Genomic DNA, 12,255 nt, shown 5'->3' on the forward strand with positions numbered 1-12,255 from the left:
GAAGATCTCTAAACTCCCAGAACAGCAGAGTCCACTAAAGGAGGTCGAGTCTTCTCATTTATGGCTCCTGAACTCTGGAATAGTCTTCCTGATAATGCCGAGGCTCAGACACACTCTCCCAGCTCAACACTAGAGTAAAGACCGGCCTCTTTAGTGACGCACACACACACTGCAGCACATAACGCCATGATGCATGAGTGTGCTCCACGCAGGTGAGTGGGCTTGATAAACCACCCTTAGTGTGTGTTAAGAGTATTTGTGTGTATTTGAGTGTGTGTGTTTGAGCATATGTGTGTGTGTGTGTCTCACCGCCAAAGCCGTCGGGCACATAAGTTTTGAGCACGATGTTGCAGAACACGGTGGGCAGTGAGAGCGGTTTGTTCCCCTCGTTGCGCAGTGAGATGTGTCTGTATCCCGCCTGCAGGCCGTCCAGAGGCAGGAGCCGCTGACCAATCAGCTTACTGTTGTCGTCGAACACTGCGATCCGCAACACGGCCAGATCCGGCAGAATCACCTGCACACACACACACGCACGCACGCAAATACACACGCACACACGCACGCACACACACGCGCACACACACACACACACACACACACACACACACACACACACACATGCACACACACGCACAGACAGACAGACATCAACAATCGCTCAAACACTGAGGCATGATGGGATACAGCACTGTCACACAACTGATACACACACAGTACAGGACCTTAGTGAGAGCAGCACTGGACAACAAAATCACAGCAACAAATTGAATCTGTGTGTGTGTGTGTGTTTGTGTCTGTTTGTATGTGTGTGTGTGTGTGTGTCTGTTTGTTTGTTTGTGTGTGTGTCTGTTTGTATGTGTGTGTGTGTGTGTGTTTGTGTGTCTCTTTGTTTGAATTTGTGTGTGTTTGTGTGTGTGTGTGTACATAATGCAGGTAAATACAGATTTCATTGTTCTCTTGTAAAGATGCCTTTGCTGCTAGTTTGTGTGTGTGTGTGTGTGTGTGTGTGTGTGTGTGTGTGTGTGTGCATTTATAAACACAACAGAAGTGTAATGTTCTCACTGTAACAGACAAAACACAGCCTGCGGGAATCATCCTCTGTGAAAATAGTAAGAATCATGAAACCAATTTAGTCTGTGCATGTGTGTGTGTATGTGTGTGTGCCTGTGTGTGTTTGTGTGTGCGCGCGCAGTGGCACTGCGGCAGTGCTGATTTATGGTCTGTGTCTGTGGTGTCAGTGTCACGGCCGAGAGACGCAAACACTGCTGCATCAGCACATTACCAACATCTCAGCCTCACTGTGTGTGTGTGTGTGTGTGTGTGTGTGTGTGTGTGCAGATCCTCAGCTGCTGTATCAGTGCTGGAGTTCCTAAACCATCACCATTTCTGTACAAAACTCTCTCTCAATCTTAGATGATGTGAGATTCACCAAACACTCACCAAATGCTCAAACTCATCAATCACTCATCAATCAATAATTAATCAATAATCAATTAATAATTGATCTCTGATCAAACCCGACAGTATGTGTGTGTGTGTGTTTGTGTGTGTGTACCTTGCGGAAGACGAAGGGCTCCTCGTTGTAGTACGGGTTCAGGCCGTTGTTCATCACCATGCGTGTGCGGAACTCTTTGCGGATGGTGTCGGTGGGAAGGCCGTACATGTCCACTTCCACATACGTGCCGATCTTTTTATCTGATAAGAACTGACCTGAAAACACCTGAGGAACAACACACAACACACAACAAGGCTCATACGACAGCTCAACTTACAGCTAACAATAGAATACACAACAGAATACACACACACACACGCACACACACACACAAGCCCAAATCAGGCAGAGCTGACAGTGTGGGGAACACAGATAAAATAAGCAGAGATTTACTCTGACATGAGTTTCAGTGCAGACCACACAACAGACATCATTTCCCGTCTTCCTCATGATCATTATTCTTATAAATAAACTCATATTCCAGATTTTGGTTCTTGCAACACATTTCAGAAACGGTTGTATCAGTGTCATGTTGCCGTTCCTCTTCACAACACTTAAAGGCGTTTAGGGACTGAAGACAGCGAGTGATGAAGTGTTTCAGGGTCATTCTGCCCCATTCTACCTGCAAACAAGTCTTAAGGTAAGCAACAGTACAGGCTCTTCATTCTGTGCTTCATAACGCAGCACACATTCTCTATTGGAGACAGGTCGGGACTGCGGGCAGAAGTGGACGGTCCTTCTGCACACTGTTAACATAGGGCTTCCTATTGGCATAGTAAAGTTTTGACTGGCGTTTGTGGATGCCGCAGTCGTGCTGAGCCCATGTGCTGATCTGGCTCATAGTTGAATGAGGACTCTTGATGCAGCGCCCCCTGAGGGGTCGGAGGTCACGATTGCTCTGCTCAGGCTTGCGCTCGTGTCCTTTACGCACTGAAACTCCTCCAGATTCCTTCAGTCTTTGTATATATCATTCATTAATTTTCATTGGCTTGGTCCCTTATTTATCAAGGGTCACCACAGCGGAATGAACCGCCAACTATTCTAGCATATGTTTTTTACACAGCGAATGCCCCTCCAGCTGCAACCCAATACAAGGAAACACCCATACACTAGGGTTGTCATGATCCCATAAATTTAGGCTACAGTACTATACCAGCTGAAGTATCATGATTCCACATAGTATCGCCATACTGTATTAACTGTAGCGAGCCATGTAATACCACGTCGCCCTGGGCACAAATCCACACCAGCTGGATCTCTCATCAACCTCGGATCGCTCACAGCTGGACCTCATCAGCCAGGGAGAGATATAAGCCAGCCCCACACAGAAGGAAGTGAGCTTCATTTGACATGACTCCCTGCGCTAACGCTTGTCTCTCTCTGTCTCTCCCACAGTCCAGCTCGTGACCGATCCAACACTCTACATCTCACCAGCCTTCACCATCTCCCCGGAGCACTTGAGCACGCACCTTTAAGAAGAGCACCCTTTCACCCCAATATCACTTGTAAATAAAGGCACCCTCCGGGGCATTGTTTGTAACATTATCTACGGTGTTTGTGTTTTCCCTCTGCCTCGCTACAACTGGTGGAGAATGCGGGCATTGCAGAGGGAAAAATTCAGAAGAAACACTCACCATTAAGTAGAAAATAACCGCTGAATTTTTCTCTGTGTTTGTTACAGACAGGCATCCGCTCTCTCTCTCTCCCACGCTTCCTCTTACTCGGCTGTCAACATCCCGTCGCCATGTCGGTGGAAGAGGTACTGCTCCACCTAGTGGAGATCTCCAGGAAACAGAATTCCATCTCTGAGCAGCTTACAGCCAGACAGGATCGACTGGAACAGCAGCTCCGCCAGGCGGCCAGACACCATCCGACTCCCGAAGTGAGTGCGCATCATCATCTCACTAAACTCAGCGACCTGGATGATATTGACGCTTATTTACATACCTTTGAGGTTATTGCCGAGAGAGAAGGCTGGCCAAAAGAAAACTGGGCGAGAATGTTGGCTCCGTTTCTCACAGGAGAAGCGCAACGAGCATATTTTTCACTAGAGACACCTAAAAATGAAGATTACAAAGCGTTAAAAAAGGAAATATTAGCCAGAATGGGGCTATCCACAATCAGCGCAGCCCAACAGTTTTCCCAGTGGTCTTACGACGAGAAACAACCAGTGAGAACCCAAGCAGCTCAACTTTCTCGCCTGGGAAGGCTATGGTTATTGGGAGGAGATCCCTCGGCGGTCCAGGTCGCTGAGAAGGTGATCATCGAGAAGATGATGCGTGCGTTACCCCGACGTTTGCGAACACTCACCAGCATGCGAAATCCTGAGTCACTGGCCACCCTGGTGGAGGCGATCGAGCTGGCTGAAGCTCACATCGCCCGAGATAATGGGGAGAGAGCGGCTCTGCCACCCCGGAGGGTAAGTGCACCTTGGCGACCGGTGGAGGGCACAGCGCGACCAGGCGGCAGACCAGCGGTCCCCAGCCCGATGGACGAGCCGATGCCCACCGAGCCGACGACGCACTCGACCCCGGCCTGGACAGCAGGGTGCGCGGTTCACCGCAATATCCCTCCCGAAGCTCCCACCCATAAAGTCCAGCTAGAGGGAAAAACACAAACGGCCACCTTAGACACAGGAAGCGCCATCACTCTGGTTCACCCGAAAACTTTAAAATACCATCATGAAAGCAAAGGGCGAATTCCGATCACGTGTGTGCATGGTGATACCCGCCACGTACCCGCCCGAAGAGTAACCATCGCGGCGAAACCAGGTAGCTGGCGAATCGAAGTCGGGGTTGTTCCAGACCTTCCTGTGTCCCTCTTACTGGGCAGAGACTGGCCGGGGTTCGACGAACTCCTAACTCACCACCACGCTCCATCGGCTCGTTCAAAGAAGAACAAGCCACGGGCTCATCGGGACCGCAAACCAGCGCTGATGACCACCGAGAGCGACAGAGGGGGTGAGTCATCTATATCTGCTAATCTATACTTTGATCTGTTTCAACAGATAACCGCAGGAGGTGATTTTGGCAGAGCACAGAGGGAAGATGAAACGCTCAAACACTGTTGGCCACAAGTACGGATCATCGACGGAAATGAGCGACTTCCCAGCCCTCACCCCCTCCCACATTTCATTGTGGAAAATGGTCTGCTGTACTGTGTCGCAGAGAGGCGGGGGGAAAAGAAGACACTACTGGTCGTTCCGAGGACCAAGAGGGAGACGGTCTTAGAACTGGCACATACCCACCCGATGGCGGGACATCTGGGAGCGGCCAACACGGTGAAAAGGATCCGCGACCGTTTCCATTGGCCGGGGCTAGACGGGGAAGTAAAGAGGTATTGCCAGGCATGTGACATCTGCCAGAGAACGTCTCCCCAACGACCACCCCCCAGCCCTCTAATACCGCTACCCATCATCGATGTGCCCTTCACCCGAATTGGTATGGACTTGGTAGGGCCTTTGCCGAAGTCGGCCCGGGGACATGAGCACATCCTTGTTATCCTCGATTATGCCACCAGATACCCTGAAGCGATTCCCCTGAGGAAAGCCACGTCATCGGCCATCGCGAAGGAGCTGTTTCTGCTATGCAGTCGAGTGGGAATCCCAACGGAGATACTGACCGACCAGGGCACCCCCTTCATGTCCCGGTTGATGGCAGACCTCTGTCACCTACTCAAGGTAAAACAGCTAAAAACCTCTGTATATCATCCACAGACGGACGGCCTTGTCGAGCGCTTTAACAAGACTCTGAAGCAGATGCTCCGACGGGTGGTGGCAGAGGACGGGCGCGACTGGGACCTCATGATCCCGTACGTGTTATTCGGTATCAGGGAAGTCCCCCAGGCCTCCACAGGATTTACCCCCTTCGAACTGCTGTTTGGCCGCCAACCCCGAGGCCTATTGGATGTGGCTCGTCAAGCCTGGGAACAGGAACCAGCCCCCCAGCGGTCGGTGATTGAACACGTACGGGACATGAGAGAACGCATCGACAAAATCATGCCCATCGTCAAACAACACCTGACCGAAGCCCAGCGCGCCCAGCAGAGATTGTATAACCGGCCCGCCCAACCCAGAGAGTTCCACCCAGGGGACAAGGTGATGATACTCATACCTACCACAACGTCGAAGTTCCTCGCATCCTGGAAGGGACCATACACCGTGGTAGAAAGGGTAGGGCCGGTAAATTATCGAGTCCGTCAGCCGGGACGAAGACGGGAAGAACAACTCTACCACATAAATCTTATGAAGAAGTGGGTTGCAGCTCCAGGTCATCTCGTTGCCTTCGCTGAAGAAACTCTTCCCGTTGTCCACATTGGTGAGCAACTCTCACCAAACCAGAAGGCGGAGCTGCAAGCCTTGGTTGGTCAGTTCAAGGATGTGTTCTCAGAGAAACCGGGCCGAACCTCCATCATCCAACACAACATTATCACTCCTCCTGGCACCATCGTCCGGCAAAGGCCTTATCGAGTTCCAGAGGCTCGCAGGCTGGCTATCGACGAGGAGATCCAGAAGATGAGAAGGTTAGGCATCATCGAACCATCCCGTAGCCCGTGGTCCAGCCCAATAGTGATGGTCCCCAAACCCGATGGCACCCTCCGTTTCTGTAACGACTTCAGGAAACTCAATGAGATCTCCAAGTTCGACGGATACCCCATGCCTCGGGTGGACGAGCTGCTGGATAGGCTGGGTGGAGCCCGATTTATCTCAACCATCGACCTCACCAAAGGCTACTGGCAGTTACCACTCAGTGAAGACGCCAAGGAGAAAACCGCCTTCTCCACACCCGGTGGGCACTGGCAATACCGGGTTCTTCCCTTCGGGCTCCACGGGGCCCCAGCCACATTCCAAAGAATGATGGACATCCTGCTGAGGCCCCACCAGCCATATGCAGCAGCCTACCTGGACGACCTCATCGTCCACTCAGAGTCATGGGAAGAACACCTATCCCGGTTACGGAGGGTGCTCTTAGATCTTCGACGGGCTGGGCTCACAGCTAATCCCAAGAAATGCCACCTGGGTCTAGCCGAAGCCAGATACCTCGGGTTCCACATTGGACGAGGTCTCATACAGCCACAGCAAAACAAGGTCAAGGCACTACAGGAAACTCCACAACCCACCACAAAGACCCAGGTACGTGCATTTCTGGGGTTAGCGGGCTACTATAGATGTTTCATACCTAACTTCTCATCCATAGCCAGCCCTTTGACAGACCTGACCAGAAAGGGGCAGCCGGAGAGGATAAGATGGACCAAGGAAGCCGACGATGCGTTCCGAGCCCTAAAGAAGTCCCTCACGTCCTCACCGGTACTGCACGCACCTGACTTCGGCTGCCCCTTCATTCTACAGACGGATGCTTCCGACTCGGGCCTGGGCGCGGTCCTCTCCCAGGTCCACGGCGATGAAGAACATCCCATAATGTACGTGAGTCGGAAGCTGACCCCCGCAGAGACCCGCTATGCAACGGTGGAGAAGGAGGCCCTGGCGATCAAGTGGGCAATCCTGGAGCTAAGATACTATCTCCTTGGCAGGAAATTCACTCTGGTGACCGACCACGCCCCGCTACAATGGATGGCGACAGCGAAGAACAACAACGCTCGGGTCACCAGGTGGTTCCTGTCGCTCCAGGATTTCAACTTCGACGTACAACATCGAGCCGGGGCCTCCCACGGAAACGCAGACGGACTCTCACGGCTCTGGTCAGGATGGGCAGGTCTGTCGAAACATTCTACCCCCCCTCTCAATACACTGCTCTTCCTTCGCAGGACACCCAGGACCAGGACGACGCTAAGGGGGGGGGAATGTAGCGAGCCATGTAATACCACGTCGCCCTGGGCACAAATCCACACCAGCTGGATCTCTCATCAACCTCGGATCGCTCACAGCTGGACCTCATCAGCCAGGGAGAGATATAAGCCAGCCCCACACAGAAGGAAGTGAGCTTCATTTGACATGACTCCCTGCGCTAACGCTTGTCTCTCTCTGTCTCTCCCACAGCCGAGTCCAGCTCGTGACCGATCCAACACTCTACATCTCACCAGCCTTCACCATCTCCCCGGAGCACTTGAGCACGCACCTTTAAGAAGAGCACCCTTTCACCCCAATATCACTTGTAAATAAAGGCACCCTCCGGGGCATTGTTTGTAACATTATCTACGGTGTTTGTGTTTTCCCTCTGCCTCGCTACATAACTCAAATCTACAAAATAAAGCAAATTGTCACAAATGCTTTACTCTATACATTATAATACTTAAATTTCACCCATAATTCCCCTATTATTGAGCACCTACATGTACTTATTTGTACAGATATTCTGTATATCCTTAATGACGATACTACCGTTTACAAACTACAGTGGCACCACCAGTATTTTGGAGATACTAAAGTACCAGTAAACTGCACAACCTTACCATACACACTCATTCACACACACTTACACTACCACCAATTTAGTTGATCAGTTCCCCTATAGCGCATGTGTTTGGACTGTGGGGGAAACTGGAGCACCCGGAGGAAACCTACAGCAACACGAGGAGAGCATGCAAACTCCACAGCTGGGACTCAAACCAGCAACCTTTTTACTGTGAGATGACAGTGCTAACTACTAATATAGATATTTCAAGCATGACCATGATCCAAAACATGATAAGGTGGTAAAACATGATTGTTTTGCAGTGGCCCAGCCAGAGTTCTGACTTAAAGGGTCATGAAACCCCCTGTTTCAGCAGGGTGTATTCACACCTCTACTTCAGGAAAAGTCAGGAAAGTGGGCGTGTCCAGCTCTGTTTAGGGGGGAGTGTCGGAGGAGGGAAAAAAGCATGATCCAGCAGGTGATTGTGAGATAATAATGTGTGTTGTGTGTCACCTGTACGCTGCAGGTTGCTGCGATCACTCCGTCCACCGGCGTCTCAGAGAACGGGTCGAACATTCGGTCCCCACGCCGCATGAAATCTGGCTTCAGCAAATACCTGCAGGAGACGCATGAGTGAGCACAGTTTCACACACACACACACACACACACACACACACACACACACACACACACACACACACACACACACACACACACACACACACACACACACACACACACACACACACACAGCACTGCGCTCTGCCTTCAGGACAGGTATTCATTATTTCTGATTAATTGTTCTAAAGAAGATTAATGATCCGAGCTTTCCATTACACATTCCCCATCACACACACGCACACACACGCACACACACACACACACACTCATTCTCTCTCTCACACAGGACATTAAGGCTCTGTGATATTGACGCTCGTGGGCTGGTAATCTCAGTGGAGTGTGTGTCCTCCGGCTGGATCTCTGCTGGAGAAAGTGTGTGTGATGTTTAGCGAGCGTCATTAGTGTAATGTGAGTGTGTGTGTGTGTGTGTGTAGTGGATGCCGCCGCGGGCTGCAGATAATGCGATGTGACGCTGCATCTAATGGAAACACACACTCACCCGCACGCGCCATTATACTCGAACTTCCCCTGATTCAGCTGCATGCCCAGATCTGAAACACACACACACACACACACACACACACCGCATTACACACACTACACTACAGTAAATGCAGCATACTCTAGACCTGCAGAATGAAGCGTTTGCATACTATAACATGACATTAATACATGCATGCAGATATTCAGAAACATGCTCAGTGAAGTCAGAGATTCTGCTGTGCGTTACATGGGTCTGTCTTTGTTTTGGCCTCTTTAACCTGCTCAATGCCAGTTAAGCCAATTATATTTCAGCAGCCGGGTTGCCAGATAGTGGAAAACAGCGTATTTCATATCATTCAGTCGGTCAGGAAGACTCTCTAAACATGCGTCTGTGACTGAAATGTGATCTCTGGTGGACAGCAGCAGACTCTGAAATGAGACGCAGATTCAGAGTTCCACATGAGGTGGTTATGATTAGCCCATATTATAAATATTAGGAGTGTAAACATTAGGTGAGCAGGTCACATTGTAACCCCGTGTCCCAACAACATGCTACATGATGAGATACGCAGTGATGAGCAGTTTGGTTGTTTGCAACAGACGAAACAGGACAGAGATGTAAACACAGCCATTCAGAATAGTGCACTCACTGCACTCCAGCACAATGCTGAGCTTTATCATCTAATAAACACATATTAACGCTCCTGAACATGATTAAATGTAGATGCTGAATCACTGATGTGCATACCTGTCAACATCGGGATGTGAAAATAAGGGATATGGCACATCCCCACCACCCCCAAACACAAATGACTAAATATGTTCATCTAGACCCATTTCCTTGTAAAGAAACAGTATGTATTATTATTATTATTTACAAAATAGTATACATTAGAAAAAGCTGCAAATAAATTAGCAAACAGTGTAGCCTCTTCAAATTAACAGCTATGATGAAAAAATAGAATCAACTCATCAAATCTCATGAACCTTTTCTTCACTGTATAACTGACACATCCTGATTAAAGAGCAGTGAATGAAGCTCTCGTTTAGATGTTTTGTTTGATCACATCAAAGAGAACAGAATCACCAAGAGGCGACAGTCTAGTGCAGTCTGGGTAACGGCCACTAGATGCCACTAATGTCACGTGGCGAACATTTTGGAATGAAAATGTCAATAGAACAACAGCATGGAAAACTAACGTTACACAAAATGAATTTTGTTAAATATGAGTAAAAATATTATATATTCATACAGTCCTACTGAAAAGCAACATTTTAAACAATATCTCAATGAAAAGAAAACAATTTCCCAAATGTTGACAAGACTAAGTTTAACGTTATATCTTCTTAACTCATGACATGATAGTAAAGTTAACAAAATAACTCCAATTACTATTTTTTTTAGTTCTGCTTAAAATAGGGTGATGCAAAAACGAGTCCCACATCAACAACTAGTTTGTATGGCCTCCGTGATCTTTAATGACAGCAGCAAGACTTGTAGGTATGGAATGAACAAGGTGGCTTTATTTTGCAACATCTACCTTTTCCATTCTACTAAAGTGACCTTCCCTTAGAGTTACTCAGAGATGCTCAACTTGACGTCTCTTCAGAATTCAGCATATGTTTCATTTGATTCAGATCAGGGGACATATTTATAATAATATAATATATTAACACAGATGTGTATGAGTGTGTGTGTGTTTGCGTGTGTGTGTGTGTGTGTGTGTGTGTGTGTGTGTGTGTGTGTGTGTGTGTGTGTGTGTGTGTGTGTGTGATAAATTTATGTGTCAGAATTCAATTATTTTGAACAAAGTGGCTCTTTAAATAAAAGCTTTATCAGTCTTTCTTTGACAGACAACACTGGAAAAAATACTATTATTATAACATAAAGTCTAATACTGCAACAGAAAGTGCACTGTCAGTCTGCTGTCAACATGCCATTTTGAAAGTCCTTTTAATTTAACATGCCAGTATTGATTTACATTATGCCAGTGAGTTAACTATTAAATTAAAGTGATTTCACCTAAAAGTCACAGTTCCAGGAAAATATTATTAACACTTTACAATAAGGTTCAGTAGTTAATGCATTTACTAACATGAAGTAATCATGAACAACACATGTACAGCATTTATTAATCATAATTAAACATTTACTAATGCATTATTAACATTCAAGTCAGTGCTTGTTAACATTAGTTAATGCACCATGAGTTAACATGAACTAACAATGAACTGCTGTATTTTCATTAACTAACGTTAACTAACATAAATAAATACTGTAGTAAATGTATTGTTCATTGTTTGTTCATGTTAGTAAATGCATTAATTAACATTAACTAATGAACATTATTGTAAAGTGTGACCATATTATGGTTATAATATAAACGTTAAGTCTGTAAAACAGACAATTAAAAGTACTGATGATTGTGATAGTAAGTGCTGTATTGTCGTCTTTCAGGTTGTGTCTCAGCTTTAATGCGCTTTTTAAATAAATAAATGAAATCAAAGCAGCTGCTTTGAACAAACGTTACATGCTTTAATTGTTGTTTTAGTTTCTTGTGATGCGAGAAGCACTGGTTGCAATATTACTACAGGCCACTAGGTTGCAGTAGAGGGGAGTGAGAACTGGATATATTCCAGCTCACCATAGAAAGTGAGTCGTGTTTGGTAGAGGGAACCACATGGTGAACTGAGGCTACCGACCCACTCCGGTTCCGATTGTTTTGAGAACATTATTGTTGCTGCTCAAATGTGCGTATTGAATACGTTTTAAGTTTGAAAGTTTTTTCAATGGTTGGTTGTGATTTGCCCTATGTTCATTTCTTATGTAGACAGGACCTGTTGTCCTAGAGATGAGGTGTTTGTTGGTGCTTTCAATGGACTGCAATGATTTGGTTTCAACATTCTTTATGCTTCTCATTGGCAAATGAACTATATGTGTACACGTGGAATGACGGTCAGCGACTCTTAAATTCCTCATCGTACTACTGTTTTCCCAGTGTGAGGAAGTGGATATTATTGCATCACACTCAAATCCCTCTACGCAACATTCACCCAACCATCTATATCATTTACACAGACTGTTTACATTCAATGACTGCTTGGTTTTGGATATTGGTTACTTTTGTTTGTGTGGACTATATACTGTATACACATGTAGAGAAATTAAACAAGAAGGAAAAAGGGAAAAACAGGCTTGTGAAGTTTATTTTAATTTCAGTATGTGTGAAATAAAAATTCTGTGAACTCCCTCAGTGTAACATCTTGCATGCATAGAGGTGGTGTTACAGCAATAAGACCCAGTGG

The 12,255-nt window shown here is 47.2% G+C and overlaps 2 protein-coding genes across 11 annotated transcripts in view; one reads left to right on the top strand and one right to left on the bottom strand.

Annotated features, from left to right (window-relative positions):
• The window catches only part of plcb4b (phospholipase C, beta 4b), a 100,644-nt gene that overhangs the window by 19,813 nt on the left and 68,576 nt on the right, over window positions 1-12,255 (bottom strand). For all 10 annotated transcript variants that reach the window (XM_073933853.1, XM_073933851.1, XM_073933852.1 and 7 more), the window contains 4 exons: window positions 8,966-9,017; window positions 8,359-8,461; window positions 1,556-1,720; window positions 310-514 (listed from right to left, as the gene is read on the bottom strand). In XM_073933853.1, coding sequence (XP_073789954.1) covers window positions 310-514; window positions 1,556-1,720; window positions 8,359-8,461; window positions 8,966-9,017 — 525 coding nt within the window. The remainder of the gene's footprint in view (window positions 1-309; window positions 515-1,555; window positions 1,721-8,358; window positions 8,462-8,965; window positions 9,018-12,255) is intronic.
• Window positions 2,913-7,637, top strand: LOC141379480 (uncharacterized). Its single transcript, XM_073933849.1, has 2 exons — window positions 2,913-3,000; window positions 3,177-7,637. The coding sequence occupies exon 2, from the start codon at window positions 3,240-3,242 to the stop codon at window positions 7,431-7,433; it is 4,194 nt and encodes a 1,397-aa protein (XP_073789950.1). The 5' UTR covers window positions 2,913-3,000; window positions 3,177-3,239; the 3' UTR covers window positions 7,434-7,637.

This window comes from Danio rerio, chromosome 20 (genome assembly GCF_049306965.1).
Source record: "Danio rerio strain Tuebingen ecotype United States chromosome 20, GRCz12tu, whole genome shotgun sequence".
NCBI classification, from domain to species: domain Eukaryota; kingdom Metazoa; phylum Chordata; class Actinopteri; order Cypriniformes; family Danionidae; genus Danio; species Danio rerio.